This window comes from Ornithodoros turicata, chromosome 1 (assembly GCF_037126465.1).
Source record: "Ornithodoros turicata isolate Travis chromosome 1, ASM3712646v1, whole genome shotgun sequence".
In the NCBI taxonomy this organism is placed as follows: domain Eukaryota; kingdom Metazoa; phylum Arthropoda; class Arachnida; order Ixodida; family Argasidae; genus Ornithodoros; species Ornithodoros turicata.
The window spans coordinates 128,273,801-128,291,255 of record NC_088201.1 but is presented as its reverse complement, the minus strand read 5'-3'; the positions used below and the strand labels follow the sequence as shown (position 1 = coordinate 128,291,255).

The following is a 17,455-nucleotide window of genomic DNA, read 5'->3' as shown; positions in this document are numbered from 1 at the left end:
TCACAGGTTACTTGGTGGTGGTGGTGGTTTTGTTAAACACCTTGCTTCCTGGTTCGCCTGAAACTAAGCCCTCTGTCCCCAAACATATGGTTTTATCGTACTTTCACAAAGCGTCTCACAACTTGTTAGCCGTTCCGAAGAAGTTTCAAGTCAACCTCGTTTTCAAGAACAACTTCCGTCTTGACCGCCTCACGCCTTTCGCCAAACCTGAAGTTATTTGCAAGAATCACCGGAATAAATTTGTCCCCTGTTCTTCAAACGTTGTTTAACAAATCCCCCTAGCTTGTGGCTTCTGTTATATTGGCCAGACAAAACGTTGCTTAAATGATCGTTTGAGAGAGCGTCCATTAAAAGTAAAAAATAAAACTTCAAACTCTGAAATTGCAAAACATTTGGAAGAATGCACAGATTGCTTCCCTCTATGGGATGAAACAATTGTAAAGGCATCCGAAGTGGACCCTCACAGAAGGCTTTTGAGCCCAGGACGCACACTAACCCTGCTGTCCTCTCTTATTCCGTCCACGTATGTACGCCACTCATAGCCATAGCTGCTTCGCGGCGCTAGCACGGAATTTTAAAAAAGTATTTTAACCGGGCACAGCATCAGCTATCCTATGCCAATGTGTATAAATTAAAAGAAAATACGGTTGTTTAAGTAAGACATGACACATAACATCAGAGATAATGCGAGCAATGGAACGTTACATGTCCTTTGGCAGCATTGCATGTGGATCCATCGAGAGCACTTGTAGTCACACACTCCAATCCAAGGCCGTTCCAAAGAGTTCTGCAGCACCTCATGTCGCAGCGTGATCTCGCGTCGACACTCTGCAATGAATGTTTCAGTGGTTAATATTTACCTTATAGAAGAATGCGAGCATGTGGTCCCTTTAAACGGACGGTCGTATCGGAAAACCTACCTATAAAACCAATATCACTATGTTCGGCAATGCGTACGATCTACTTGGCTATTTTTTGTGTGTCCCAAAAATGCTTAAAAATTAAATGATCGACTTTTAAAAATTAGCTCTGCCGCCGCAGCTACAGATGCTCCGGCAGCGTGATGTCACCCTGTAAGCGGAAGAGCGAGAGGGCAGCGCTCAGGCGAGAAAAGAACAGTCCGGACGCCCGTGAGTAGTTATGCAAACTATTGATATACAGGGTGTCTCAGTTAAATCCCCGGGCTAAATAATTCGCGAACGGGTGCATCAATTGAAGAACGTTCTTTTTTACAAGTATCTGTCGGATACCACCTACAGACTGCGCACCGTGTGAATGAGTGGGAGGCGCGCATTATTTAAATGAAAATTCAAATGAGTTGCTACGGCTCCGGTATCAGGTGAGGAAAGGGTCCACTTGATCTCATCGGGACAACTTCGCAGCTTCTATAATTAAAAAGCTATTTACTGAAAGTTAATTAAAACATTGCCTTTTTTCAGCTTGCTAATGCCCTCTTGTGGAGTGCCCTTTAGCATATGCTACATTGCAATTGATATAATCTCGGAGAAAGCGATATATATATATATATATATATTATCAAAAATATGTTCGCATTTAGTGGGGACAACCTGTATATATAAGAAAGGTGCCGAAGCTCTTCGGCTGCACGTAGAGCATATGTTCATAAGACCCTTACAAGGGTTATAAGGGACTTATAAACACATCTTCCACGTGCAGCCAACGAGCTTCGGCTACTTTTCTTCACTTAATACGTTCAATACGCCATACGTTAATACGCCATTCAATTCAAGACGTTTCATTATTATTCTTCAAACAAACTTCACTAGTGGCCGATCCCCAGAACAACCGGAATCATACTTTATCTACAAATTCCAAAATCCGTTCGCTAGATCGTCCGCAAAAAATTCATGAAGGAACACCGTTTTTTCTTTATTCTGTTCATTGGGCATCTTCGGAGAGGCGTATTTTCTTCATCCCCAACGTAAGGGGGTGAAGGAGCACAGTGCCGCCTCATGCGTCGAAGATGAGCTTTAACTTGCGGAAACCAACAAAAATGTATCGAATGACTCTATGGGAGCTGCCCTTATCTTGTGTTGCATTTTCTGTTTTCTTTCGATCTTTTTCGAGGACGCAAGAAGCGATAGTGTGCTCTTTCGCCCTCTCCCATTGGGGATGACGGAAATACGCGTCTGCGAAGATGCGCAATGAACAAAATAAAGAAAAAACGTGTTCCTTCACGAATTTTTTGCGGACGATCCACCTAACGATTTTTTGTTCTGAAAACGGCTACGATACCAGGCGACCGAAAGGAACAGATGCTCACTGGGACAACTTCGTAGTTTTTATAATTAAAAAGTTAATTATGGAAAGTTAACTAAGACATTGTCTTAGGAGTTTGCTAATGCCCTCCTAAGGAGTGCCCTTCAGCATGTGCTACATTGCAATTGATTTCATCTAAAAAAAGTGATATGAATTAGGGCTAGGGTTTCTAACACGTTTTTTTCCGATTTTCGTTTAAAACGTTTCCGTTTAAACAGTTTGTCAAGGAGAAGCGTTTAAACGTCTTGTTAATACGAAACGCAACGCGTTTGGAAACGGATAGCTATTTAAGCAACTTCTTATCTTTATTAATCGGAAACATGGACGCGCAAGCATTACGGGGACACAGACATAAGTTGTCCTCGTTATGCCTGGAGCTTCCATGGCTCCCATCAGCAATTAGCAACTACACTAGTTTCTCACTGTCTTATAAGTAGCCTATAACTTCAGTTCATGTTCCGCTTTTAAGTAACCCCCCCCCCCCTATTTGTGTTAATTTTCGTCGTACATTTCATTATGAACCAACGTGTTTCATTACAGTTTCAAACATGTCGAGCTCGAAATGGCGGTGATGACGTTTGAACATTTTGAGTACTTTATACTAAGAATACCGTATTTTAAGCGAGTAGTATTTTGGTGAAAAGACCAACGCGGAAGATCGTGACGTTTAGCAACTACTTTAACCTGAAGCATGTAACCTGCTCTTTTCTACTGGTTCCCACTATTGCACTCTCAAACCAGAACATTTGCCAATTATGCTTTAAGAACCAATCACTGTCCCCAATGATATCATTCTTGCGCCAGAGTGGGAAAAAAGGGATGACCATTACTTATGTGGCATCATGCACTGACGCGAATTCCCACAAAGAGCCGTACACCTCCAGTTATGAACAAATTGGGATGGAGAAAAGATTAACACCCAGAATTGTAATTCTGCCGGACGATGTCGTAGAGGTAAAGCTCGGTTTTTGAAGTGTCAGCGATCCCAATGTCATGAGTGCAAGCGGAGCTGAGTTCGGTGTACGCTGCGAACGGGGTCGTGGCAACGCTCTATTAAACACCAAGAAACGAAATAAAATGTGCCCTGCGCTGTTACTGTTCTTTATTAAACATAAGACGATCACAATCGAGCTGGACAAAGTAACATGCCGCTTTAACGATACCCTGCACTGCCATTTAAGCAAAGTAAGCTGTAGTATTTAGAGGAGGAAAGAAAAAAAACATGAAAATTTGCGGTTCACGTCTTCCTCGTAATAATATCACCACCGTGGTCATCGTAACATATACAAATAACGAACAGTAACGGACCGTGTTTAACGTCCATGTGATCTACCGCTTGTAGTAACGAAACAAGGAAATAAAAAGTTTCCTGAAGAAACGTTTACGTACACATTCGTACCGTGAGAACCGTACCGTGTAAAAGAAAAACGACTAAACCTTTCCTATGAAAACGTTTATATAAGTATACGTGCCACTGTACGTTTATGCAAAGGAAAACGTTTAATCACTGAAACCTGTTACAAAACGCGTTTCTTAAGAAAATGTTAAACGTTTCGACGTTTCTTGGTTTTTTGGTTTCGACGAAGGCGGGGCCTTATTTATTATTTACGACGAAGGGGGGGCCTTCGTCATTTCGCCTAAAATGTCGTTCGCACGGCTGAAGAAACATTTTATCCGAAGTTAAAAATTGCACAAATTGCAGGAACAATAATAGAACACAGATTTTTATAGAAAGGAAGGGTTGTTTTTCCGTTCTCTAGACACGGTAATTAAATCTGGAGAACGAAAAAAAAAAACAACTTACTGTGACCGTGGTGGGAATAGATGGTCGAGTTAGGCCCATGATGAGTGTAAATGCATGCTTTGCACGTCATGGCATGTTTTTAACGGAAGTGCATGCTCGCTGTACTTGCGGACATTGCATTTTTCGAAGAACTGAAGTTAAAGTATTCAGAGTTCTCTTCCCCGCGTGTCGTTTATGTTTTCACTACTTGGGTCAAGGTGGTGTTTAGTCGCCAAACTGGCTTCTCCACAGAATGGGGTATGTTTACCGTCAAGCCAATGGCAACTGCTCACGATTCCAATTTAGGGTGTTCAGTTTGCGGTTGCGCATCTTCCTTCATGTGAGGTCGCCCGGGTGGGCAGTAATAGTAATGATTTCTACTATAATAATTATCAGTGTAATACTTGGAAGGTCTTGTATAACATTAATTTCGTAAATATGTTTGTGTACATACTACAGTGGAACTGCATGTGCTTGTATGTCAGAAAGATGAAAGTAATAAATACATATTAATATAACATCTCCATTAGCACTTTATCGGATGAATACAGCCACCACTGATGCACCTTATGGATAATAATCTCGCTTCTGAAGTGCGTCGGCTTGGCCTTAAAACGACACCTTCTGTGGAACGACTTCAAAGCATCCATCAAAGCACTACTATTGCTCATGTTACCATCATATGTTGTTTAGCTCTTTCCTTACCAAGGCCTTATATCGCCATTTTTCTGTGGGTTGACAAATACATTTTTGTAGCTTACAGTATCCCTTCAAAATATGTTGTGATATAGCAAAATGTAGCTGAATGAACGCCCTATCAAATGATGTAAGTTTTATGAACAATGCTATCTATGTATTTTCAAAATTAATTTCGGGATACAAAAAAAAATCGGTGCAAGCAGACGATACGCGTGTGTCTTGAATAAAAATATCTTGAATAAGATGTTTAAGTAAAGATCTTGAATAAGAAACGCAGTGCCGCGAAAAAAAAATAAAATCTCCTCACTTCCTCCTTGGCGTAGAACCAGCCTCATAAGCAGAGCGTCGAACCGAACCGGAACGAAAACCGGAATTAACCACAGTTTTTTAACTGGAACTGAACCGTAATTACTAGAGCCATCTTGGAGCTGAGCCCGAACGGAACCGAGATAAAAACTTCGATTGCCGGTTCGGTGGGGTTCGTGTGTGTTCGGGGTGGCGTGGGGGTTCGAGCAGTGTACCTGCCTTGATTGGCGGCACGCGGAGAAGTGATGCAAGGAGGTCCTATTGATCCAAAAACAGAAATAAATACATAACAACGTAACTAAGTGATATTCTATCACTTTTAGTGGCTACCTATAATTTTGTAGCATATTAGAACCTCGAACAGGTTCCGAACCGATTTGCAGCCTCTGAAGAGGTTAATCGAACCGAAACTGAACCTTTATGCACCTTTATGAACTCCGGAACTCCGAAGCTGAACCGGAACTGGAACCGAACCTTTATGGCCGAACCCGAGCCCGAAACAAAGCCCCCTACCTGTTTCCCCTGTTGCTCCCTGAAAGGTCGCGTTTGACAAAATTCCCTCCGAGTGGGGCACTTTGAAAGACCAAATGGACAATTTCATAAACTTCGGCTTTAGATATCACTTGATGCAAAAACGACATTAAAAATTTCCTAAACCGGTTTTGTAATATGAATGCCTGAAATTAGAATCACTCAGTTTGAGCCCCCTATCTATTGCCTTCTTGCTCCCTGAACGGTCGCGTTTGACAAAATTGACTCCGAATGGGGCACTCTGAAGGACCGAATGGATAATTTCATAAACTTCGGCTCTAGATATCACTTGATGCAAAAACGACATTAATAATGTCCTAAGCAGATTTTGTAATATGAATGCCTGAAATTAGAATCACTCAGTTTGAGCCCCCCCTATCTATTTGCCTTGTTGCTCACTGAAAGGTCGTGTTTGACAAAATTGCCTCCGAGTGCGGCACTCTGAAGGACCAAGTGGACAATTTCGTATATTTCGGCACTTGATATCACTTGATGCAAAAAAGACATTAAAAATGTCGTAAGCAGATTTTGTAATATGTATGCCTGAAATTAGAGACACTCAGTTTGAGCCCCCTACATATTTCCCCTGTTGCTGCCTGAAAGGTCACGTTTGACAAAATTGCCTCCGAGTGCGGCACTCTGAAGGACCAAGTGGACAATTTCGTATACTTCGGCACTTGATATCATTTGATACAAAAAGGATATGAAAAATGTCATAAGCAGATTTTGTAATATGTATGCCTGAAATTAGAGACACTCAGTTTGAGCCCCCTATCTGTTTCCCCTGTTGCTGCCTGAAAGGTCACGTTTGACAAAATTGCCTCCGAGTGCGGCACTCTGAAGGACCAAGTGGACAATTTCGTATACTTCGGCACTAGATATCATTTGATACAAAAAGGATATGAAAAATGTCATAAGCAGATTTTGTAATATGTATGCCTGAAATTAGAATCACTCAGTTTGAGCCCCCTACCTATTTCCCCTGTTGCTGCCTGAAAGGTCACGTTTGACAAAATTGCCTCCGAGTGCGGCACTCTGAAGGACCAAGTGGACAATTTCGTATGCTTCGGCACTTGATATCATTTGATACAAAAAGGATATGAAAAATGTCATAAGCAGATTTTGTAATATGTACGCCTGAAATTAGAATCACTCAGTTTGAGCCCCCTACCTATTTCCCCTGTTGCTGCCTGAAAGGTCACGTCTGACAAAATTGCCTCCGAGTGCGGCACTCTGAAGGACCAAGTGGACAATTTCGTATGCTTCGGCACTTGATATCATTTGATACAAAAAGGATATGAAAAATGTCATAAGCAGATTTTGTAATATGTATGCCTGAAATTAGAATCACTCAGTTTGAGCCCCCTACCTATTTCCCCTGTTGCTGCCTGAAAGGTCACGTCTGACAAAATTGCCTCCGAGTGCGGCACTCTGAAGGACCAAGTGGACAATTTCGTATACTTCGGCACTTGATATCATTTGATACAAAAAGGATATGAAAAATGTCATAAGCAGATTTTGTAATATGTATGCCTGAAATTAGAATCACCCAGTTTGAGCCCCCTACCTATTTCCCCTGTTGCTGCCCGAAAGGTCACGTTTGACAAAATTGCCTCCGAGTGCGGCACTCTGAAGGACCAAGTGGACAATTTCGTATACTTCGGCACTTGATATCATTTGATACAAAAAAGATATGAAAATTGTCATAAGCAGATTTTGTAATATGTATGCCTGAAATTAGAGACACTCAGTTTGAGCCCCCTACCTATTTCCCCTGTTGCTGCCTGAAAGGTCACGTATGACAAAATTGCCTCCGAGTGCGGCACTCTGAAGGACCAAGTGGACAATTTCGTATACTTCGGCACTTGATATCATTTGATACAAAAAGGATATGAAAAATGTCATAAGCAGATCTTGTAATATGTATGCCTGAAATTAGAATCACTCAGTTTCAGCCCCCTACCTATTTCCCCTGTTGCTGCCTGAAAGGTCACGTTTGACAAAATTGCCTCCGAGTGCGGCACTCTGAAGGACCAAGTGGACAATTTCGTATACTTCGGCACTTGATATCATTTGATACAAAAAGGATATGAAAATTGTAATAAGCAGATTTTGTAACATGTATGCCTGAAATTAGAATCACCCAGTTTGAGCCCCCTACCTATTTCCCCTGTTGCTGCCTGAAAGGTCACGTTTGACAAAATTGCCTCCGAGTGCGGCACTCTGAAGGACAAAGTGGACAATTTCGTATGCTTCGGCACTTGATATCATTTGATACAAAAAGGATATGAAAAATGTCATAAGCAGATCTTGTAATATGTATGCCTGAAATTAGAATCACTCAGTTTCAGCCCCCTACCTATTTCCCCTGTTGCTGCCTGAAAGGTCACGCTTGACAAAATTGCCTCCGAGTGCGGCACTCTGAAGGACCAAGTGGACAATTTCGTATACTTCGGCACTTGATATCATTTGATACAAAAAGTATATGAAAAATGTTACAAGCAGATTTTGTAATATGTATGTCTGAAATTAGAATCATTCAGTTTGAGCCCCCTACCTATTTCCCCTGTTGCTGCCTGAAAGGTCACGTTTGACAAAATTGCCTCCGAGTGCGGCACTCTGAAGGACCAAGTGGACAATTTCGTATACTTCGGCACTTGATATCATTTGATACAAAAAGGATATGAAAATTGTAATAAGCAGATTTTGTAACATGTATGCCTGAAATTAGAATCACCCAGTTTGAGCCCCCTACCTATTTCCCCTGTTGCTGCCTGAAAGGTCACGTTTGACAAAATTGCCTCCGAGTGCGGCACTCTGAAGGACCAAGTGGACAATTTCGTATGCTTCGGCACTTGATATCATTTGATACAAAAAGGATATGAAAATTGCCATAAGCAGATTTTGTAACATGTATGCCTGAAATTAGAATCACTCAGTTTGAGCCCCCTACCTATTTCCCCTGTTGCTGCCTGAAAGGTCACGTTTGACAAAATTGCCTCCGAGTGCGGCACTCTGAAGAACCAAGTGGACAATTTCGTATACTTCGGCACTTGATATCATTTCATAAAAAAGGATATGAAAAATGTCCTAAGCAGATTTTGTAATATGTATGCCTCAAAATTAGAGTCACTCAGTTTGAGCCCTCTATCTATTTCCCATGTTGCTGCCTGAAAGGTCGCATTTGACAAAATTGCCTCCGAGTGCGGCAAACGATAGTAAACGATAGTACAGAAACGATATGTAAAATGTCCTAAGCCAATTTTGTAATATCTATCTAAAATAAAGATCACTGATTTCGATTCCCGTGCCTCTTTCCTCTGCTGTTCTCTGAGAGGGCTCGTTTGATAAAATTGCCTTCGAGTGGGGCACTCCGAAAGACCAAATGGACAATTTCATAAACTTCGGCGCTTGCTACCATTTGATACAAAAACGATATGAAAAATCTCCTACGCCCATTTTCTAATATGTGTTTCTGAAATAAAGATCACTCAGATTGAGCCCCCTGCTTATTTGCCAAGTTGGCTCATGAGAGGTCGCATTTGACAAAATCGTCTCCGAGCGGGGCACTCTGAAAGACGAAATGGTCAATTTCATAAATGTCCGCGCTTGATATCAATCGATACAAAAACGATATAAAATATATCTTAAGCCGATTTAATAATATCTGTATCTGAAATAAAGATCAATCAATTTGAACCCTCCGCCTCTTTCCCCTGTTGCTCCCTGTGAGGGTGCGTTTGATAACATCGCCTCCGAGTGGGGCACTCTGAATGATAAAATGGTCAATCGCATAAACTTCTGCGCTTCATATTATTTACGGGAGCATACAGAGGTAGCAAGAGAGCTAGTGGGTTTTTTTAGCAAGCGAGCGAGTCTCGGGTTTTTAAGTTATGGATCATATTATTTGTTATAAAAACGGCATGAAAAATGTCCTAAGCCGATTTTGTAATATGTGTATCTGAAGTAAAGGTCACTCAGTTTCAGCCCCCTGCCTCTTTCCCCTGTTGCTCCCTTACAGGGTGCACTTGATAAAATTGCCTCCGAATGGGGCACTCTGAAGGACCAAATGGACAATTTCATAAACCTTGGCGCTTGATATCATTTGATACAAAAATCACACCAAAAAATTCCTATGCCAATTTTATAAAATGTATGCCTGAAATTAGAATCACTCACTTTGAGCCCTCTACCTGTTTTTCCTGTTGCTCCCTGAAAGGTCGCGTTTGATAAAGTCGCCTCCGAATGGGGCACTCTGTAGGACCAAAAGGACAATTTCATAAACCTCGGCGCTTGATATCATTTGATACAAAAACCACACCAAAACTTTCCTATGCCAATTTTATAAAATGTATGCCTGAAATTAGAATCACTCACTTTGAGCCCTCTACCTGTTTTCCCTGTTGCTCCCTGAAAGGTCGCGTTTGATAAAGTCGCCTCCGAATGGGGCACTCTGAAGGACCAAATGGACAATTTCATAAACCTCGGCGCTTGATATCATTTGATACAAAAATCACACTAAAAATTTCCTATGCCAATTTTATAAAGTGTATGCCTGAAATTAGAATCACTCACTTTGAGCCCTCTACCTGTTTTCCCTGTTGCTCCCTGAAAGGTCGCGTTTGATAAAGTCGCCTCCGAATGGGGCATTCTGAAGGACCAAATGGACAATTTCATAAACCTCGGCGCTTGATATCATTTGATACAAAAATCGCACTAAAAATTTCCTATGCCAATTTTATAAAGTGTATGCCTGAAATTAGAATCACTCACTTTGAGCCCTCTACCTGTTTTCCCTGTTGCTCCCTGAAAGGTCGCGTTTGATAAAGTCGCCTCCGAATGGGGCACTCTGAAGGACCAAATGGACAATTTCATAAACCTTGGCGCTTGATATCATTTGATACAAAAATCACACCAAAAAATTCCTATGCCAATTTTATAAAATGTATGCCTGAAATTAGAATCACTCACTTTGAGCCCTCTACCTGTTTTTCCTGTTGCTCCCTGAAAGGTCGCGTTTGATAAAGTCGCCTCCGAATGGGGCACTCTGTAGGACCAAAAGGACAATTTCATAAACCTCGGCGCTTGATATCATTTGATACAAAAACCACACCAAAACTTTCCTATGCCAATTTTATAAAATGTATGCCTGAAATTAGAATCACTCACTTTGAGCCCTCTACCTGTTTTCCCTGTTGCTCCCTGAAAGGTCGCGTTTGATAAAGTCGCCTCCGAATGGGGCACTCTGAAGGACCAAATGGACAATTTCATAAACCTCGGCGCTTGATATCATTTGATACAAAAATCACACTAAAAATTTCCTATGCCAATTTTATAAAGTGTATGCCTGAAATTAGAATCACTCACTTTGAGCCCTCTACCTGTTTTCCCTGTTGCTCCCTGAAAGGTCGCGTTTGATAAAGTCGCCTCCGAATGGGGCATTCTGAAGGACCAAATGGACAATTTCATAAACCTCGGCGCTTGATATCATTTGATACAAAAATCGCACTAAAAATTTCCTATGCCAATTTTATAAAGTGTATGCCTGAAATTAGAATCACTCACTTTGAGCCCTCTACCTGTTTTCCCTGTTGCTCCCTGAAAGGTCGCGTTTGATAAAGTCGCCTCCGAATGGGGCACTCTGAAGGACCAAATGGACAATTTCATAAACCTCGGCGCTTGATATCATTTGATACAAAAATCGCACTAAAAATTTCCTATGCCAATTTTATAAAATGTATGCCTGAAATTAGAATCACTCACTTTGAGCCCTCTACCTGTTTTTCCTGTTGCTCCCTGAAAGGTCGCGTTTGATAAAGTCGCCTCCGAATGGGGCACTCTGAAGGACCAAATGGACAGTTTCATAAACCTCGGCGCTTGATATCATTTGATACAAAAACCACACTAAAAATTTCCTATGCCAATTTTATAAAATGTATGCCTGAAATTAGAATCACTCACTTTGAGCCCTCTACCTGTTTTCCCTGTTGCTCCCTGAAAGGTCGCGTTTGATAAAGTCGCCTCCGAATGGGGCACTCTGAAGGACCAAATGGACAATTTCACAAACCTCGGCGCTTGATATCATTTGATACAAAAACCACACTAAAAATTTCCTATGCCAATTTTATAAAATGTATGCCTGAAATTAGAATCACTCACTTTGAGCCCTCTACCTGTTTTCCCTGTTGCTCCCTGAAAGGTCGCGTTTGATAAAGTCGCCTCCGAATGGGGCACTCTGAAGGACCAAATGGACAATTTCATAAACCTCGGCGCTTGATATCATTTGATACAAAAACCACACTAAAAATTTCCTATGCCAATTTTATAAAATGTATGCCTGAAATTAGAATCACTCACTTTGAGCCCTCTACCTGTTTTCCCTGTTGCTCCCTGAAAGGTCGCGTTTGATAAAGTCGCCTCCGAATGGGGCACTCTGAAGGACCAAATGGACAATTTCATAAACCTCGGCGCTTGATATCATTTGATACAAAAATCACACTAAAAATTTCCTATGCCAATTTTATAAAATGTATGCCTGAAATTAGAATCACTCACTTTGAGCCCTCTACCTGTTTTTCCTGTTGCTCCCTCACAGGGTGCATTTGATAAAATTGCCTCCGAATAGGGCACTCTGAAGGACCAAATGGACAATTTCGTAAACCTTGGCGCTTGATATCATTTGATACAAAAATCACACCAAAAATTTCCTATGCCAATTTTATAAAATGTATGCCTGAAATTAGAATCACTCACTTTGAGCCCTCTAGCTGTTTTCCCTGTTGCTCCCTGAAAGGTCGCGTTTGATAAAGTCGCCTCCGAATGGGGCACTCTGAAGGACCAAATGGACAATTTCACAAACCTCGGCGCTTGATATCATTTGATACAAAAACCACACTAAAAGTTTCCTATGCCAATTTTATAAAATGTATGCCTGAAATTAGAATCACTCACTTTGAGCCCTCTACCTGTTTTCCCTGTTGCTCCCTGAAAGGTCGCGTTTGATAAAGTCGCCTCCGAATGGGGCACTCTGAAGGACCAAATGGACAATTTCATAAACCTCGGCGCTTGATATCATTTGATACAAAAACCACACTAAAAATTTCCTATGCCAATTTTATAAAATGTATGCCTGAAATTAGAATCACTCACTTTGAGCCCTCTACCTGTATTCCCTGTTGCTCCCTGAAAGGTCGCGTTTGATAAAGTCGCCTCCGAATGGGGCACTCTGAAGGACCAAATGGACAATTTCACAAACCTCGGCGCCTGATATCATTTGATACAAAAACCACACTAAAAATTTCCTATGCCAATTTTATAAAATGTATGCCTGAAATTAGAATCACTCACTTTGAGCCCTCTACCTGTTTTCCCTGTTGCTCCCTGAAAGGTCGCGTTTGATAAAGTCGCCTCCGAATGGGGCACTCTGAAGGACCAAATGGACAATTTCATAAACCTCGGCGCTTGATATCATTTGATACAAAAATCACACTAAAAATTTCCTATGCCAATTTTATAAAATGTATGCCTGAAATTAGAATCACTCACTTTGAGCCCTCTACCTGTTTTCCCTGTTGCTCCCTGAAAGGTCGCGTTTGATAAAGTCGCCTCCGAATGGGGCATTCTGAAGGACCAAATGGACAATTTCATAAACCTCGGCGCTTGATATCATTTGATACAAAAATCGCACTAAAAATTTCCTATGCCAATTTTATAAAGTGTATGCCTGAAATTAGAATCACTCACTTTGAGCCCTCTACCTGTTTTCCCTGTTGCTCCCTGAAAGGTCGCGTTTGATAAAGTCGCCTCCGAATGGGGCACTGTGAAGGACCAAATGGACAATTTCATAAACCTCGGCGCTTGATATCATTTGATACAAAAATCACACTAAAAATTTCCTATGCCAATTTTATAAAATGTATGCCTGAAATTAGAATCACTCACTTTGAGCCCTCTACCTGTTTTTCCTGTTGCTCCCTGAAAGGTCGCGTTTGATAAAGTCGCCTCCGAATGGGGCACTCTGTAGGACCAAAAGGACAATTTCATAAACCTCGGCGCTTGATATCATTTGATACAAAAAACACACTAAAAATTTCCTATGCCAATTTTATAAAATGTATGCCTGAAATTAGAATCACTCACTTTGAGCCCTCTACCTGTTTTCCCTGTTGCTCCCTGAAAGGTCGCGTTTGATAAAGTCGCCTCCGAATGGGGCACTCTGAAGGACCAAATGGACAATTTCATAAACCTCGGCGCCTGATATCATTTGATACAAAAATCACACTAAAAATTTCCTATGCCAATTTTATAAAGTGTATGCCTGAAATTAGAATCACTCACTTTGAGCCCTCTACCTGTTTTCCCTGTGGCTCCCTGAAAGGTCGCGTTTGATAAAGTCGCCTCCGAATGGGGCACTCTGAAGGACCAAATGGACAATTTCATAAACCTCGGCGCTTGATATCATTCGATACAAAAACGATATGAAATATGTTTTAAGCCGATTTTGTAATATCTGTATCTCAAATAAAGATAACTCAATTTGAGCCCCGTGCCTCTTTCCCCTGTTGCTCCTTCACAGGGTGCATTTGATAAAATTGCCTCCGAGTGGGGCACTCTGAAGGACCAAATGGACAATTTCCTAAACTTCGATGTTTGATATCGTTTGATAAAAAAAAATATATCAAAAGTGTCCTAAGACGATTTTGTAATATGTGTATCTGAAATAAAGGTCACTCAGTTTGAGCCCCCTGCATGCGGCCTTCCTCTGTAGCACCCTGAGAAGTCGCGTTTGACAAAATCACGTGCGTGACGCAACAGTGTCAAGGTTGAATTAACTAGAATGTTTAATCAATTTCGGCGCTTTATACAATTTAATGTAAAAATTATCACAAATGTTCGAAACTGATTTTGTAATATGTATATCTGAAATTAGGATCACTCAGTTTGAGTCCCTTACCTCAGCGGTCTGTGACCAAGGCAGTTCTGACTTTCTTGAGAGATTCAGGTCTTATGAACAACCTGTGAACTCAGTCGTGCAATCCCACTCTCACCATCAGCGCATTAACCTCATGGTTTCCTTTTAAAGTCATCTTCTGTGATCCATCTCATCATTGTTTCACCGATGAAAGATGAAAGTCACTGAAAAGGTTAGCCAGCTGTAGGACTCGAACCCACATCTTCTGGATTACCGGTCCAGTGCTCTAACAATGTTACAGCCCTAGACCGGTACTCCAGAAGATGTGGGTTGGAGTCCTACAGCTGGCTAACCTTTTCAGTGACTTTCATCTTTCATCGTTCATTTCTTAGGCAATTTGAGGCTTTGTATGTGTTTGTCCTTTCTATGTTGTTCCAGCCTCAGAACATTAGTTCTCTCTTATTCTTTCACCGTTTGTTAGTCATCTTTTTTTTTTATTTCTTTGTCTTTAATCTACCCATCCTTCTTTCATCATTTGTTAGTTAATCCTTTATTTCCTAATTACTTTTCTTTTTATTTATTCATTATTCCTTAATTTTCTTTCTTGCTTTATTTATTTCTGAAATAGCGAGCCGACGTCCCGTTTGGCTGACCGTTCCGCCGTTTTTTTTCTTTTTCTTTTTCGTGTAATAAATATATCTCCTACCTCTTTCCTCTGTTGCCCCTGAGGGGTCGCATTTGAGAAAATCCGAGTGGGGCACTCTGAAGGACCAAACGGACAATTTCATAAACTTCGGCGCTTGATATCAATTGATGTCAAAACGATATTAAAAATGTCCTAAGCCGATTTTGTAGTATGTATGTCCGAAATTTGAATCACTCAGTTTGAGTTCCGTACCTCCTCCTCCTGTAGCACCCTGAGAGGTGACGTTTGACAAAATCGCCTGCGAGACGCACACTCTGCTTAGCAAGATGGACAATTAAATCAAATAGAAAGGTATGAAATTTGAAACAGTACCATTCTGATATCAAGCATTCAATGTGAGGAAATTATCTATTGTGCGGACCTTTCGGGGTTCCGGAAAAAATGGTACATCGCTCTTTCGGACTCCTCCATAACGGATGTAGCGTCTCTGCGGGTGTGCATTACGTATGTATTACCGACTTTGAACGTGGAGCGGCTAGGAGAGGTGTGGTACTTAGGTCTCATCATTGAAGGTCCTGGGTACATCACTGTTAACACTCACAAAGCGTGCTGCGGTTGGTATGTGGCGTGGAGGACGGTTGACTCATAATATGTGATGACATTTGAAAACTTCCATTGTCGAAAAATCATAGTGCAGAAATCGACGAAATCCTTTTAGGCACAATGCATTAAAATTCTTATGCAATAGATTTATATCCTGTTAACGCCTTTCAGGCTTCCTTCTTATCTCTCGGGTTTTTAAGTTATGGATCATATTATTTGTTATAAAAACGGCATGAAAAATGTCCTAAGCCGATTTTGTAATATGTGTATCTGAAGTAAAGGTCACTCAGTTTCAGCCCCCTGCCTCTTTCCCCTGTTGCTCCCTCACAGGGTGCATTTGATAAAATTGCCTCCGAATGGGGCACTCTGAAGGACCAAATGGACAATTTCATAAACCTCGGCGCTTGATATCATTTGATACAAAAATCACACCAAAAATTTCCTATGCCAATTTTATAAAATGTATGCCTGAAATTAGAATCACTCACTTTGAGCCCTCTACCTGTTTTTCCTGTTGCTCCCTGAAAGGTCGCGTTTGATAAAGTCGCCTCCGAATGGGGCACTCTGAAGGACCAAAAGGACAATTTCATAAACCTCGGCGCTTGATATCATTTGATACAAAAACCACACCAAAACTTTCCTATGCCAATTTTATAAAATGTATGCCTGAAATTAGAATCACTCACTTTGAGCCCTCTACCTGTTTTCCCTGTTGCTCCCTCACAGGGTGCATTTGATAAAATTGCCTCCGAATGGGGCACTCTGAAGGACCAAATGGACAATTTCATAAACCTTGGCGCTTGATATCATTTGATACAAAAATCACACCAAAAATTTCCTATGCCAATTTTATAAAATGTATGCCTGAAATTAGAATCACTCACTTTGAGCCCTCTAGCTGTTTTCCCTGTTGCTCCCTGAAAGGTCGCGTTTGATAAAGTCGCCTCCGAATGGGGCACTCCGAAGGACCAAATGGACAATTTCACAAACCTCGGCGCTTGATATCATTTGATACAAAAACCACACTAAAAGTTTCCTATGCCAATTTTATAAAATGTATGCCTGAAATTAGAATCACTCACTTTGAGCCCTCTTCCTGTTTTCCCTGTTGCTCCCTGAAAGGTCGCGTTTGATAAAGTCGCCTCCGAATGGGGCACTCTGAAGGACCAAATGGACAATTTCATAAACCTCGGCGCTTGATATCATTTGATACAAAAACCACACTAAAAATTTCCTATGCCAATTTTATAAAATGTATGCCTGAAATTAGAATCACTCACTTTGAGCCCTCTACCTGTATTCCCTGTTGCTCCCTGAAAGGTCGCGTTTGATAAAGTCGCCTCCGAATGGGGCACTCTGAAGGACCAAATGGACAATTTCATAAATCTCGGCGCTTGATAGCATTTGATACAAAAACCACAATAAAAATTTCCTATGCCAATTTTATAAAATGTATGCCTGAAATTAGAATCACTCACTTTGAGCCCTCTACCTGTTTTTCCTGTTGCTCCCTGAAAGGTCGCGTTTGATAAAGTCGCCTCCGAATGGGGCACTCTGAAGGACCAAATGGACAATTTCATAAACCTCGGCGCTTGATATCATTTGATACAAAAATCACACTAAAAATTTCCTATGCCATTTTATAAAATGTATGCCTGAAATTAGAATCACTCACTTTGAGCCCTCTACCTGTTTT

At 41.1% G+C, this 17,455-nt stretch overlaps 1 protein-coding gene across 1 annotated transcript in view; it reads right to left on the bottom strand.

The window, feature by feature from the left end:
• The window catches only part of LOC135385232 (venom metalloproteinase antarease TserMP_A-like), a 165,065-nt gene that overhangs the window by 25,215 nt on the left and 122,395 nt on the right, over positions 1–17,455 (bottom strand). Inside the window, exon 15 of the mRNA XM_064614428.1 lies at positions 706–828. Within this exon, the coding sequence (XP_064470498.1) occupies positions 706–828 (123 nt within the window). The remainder of the gene's footprint in view (positions 1–705; positions 829–17,455) is intronic.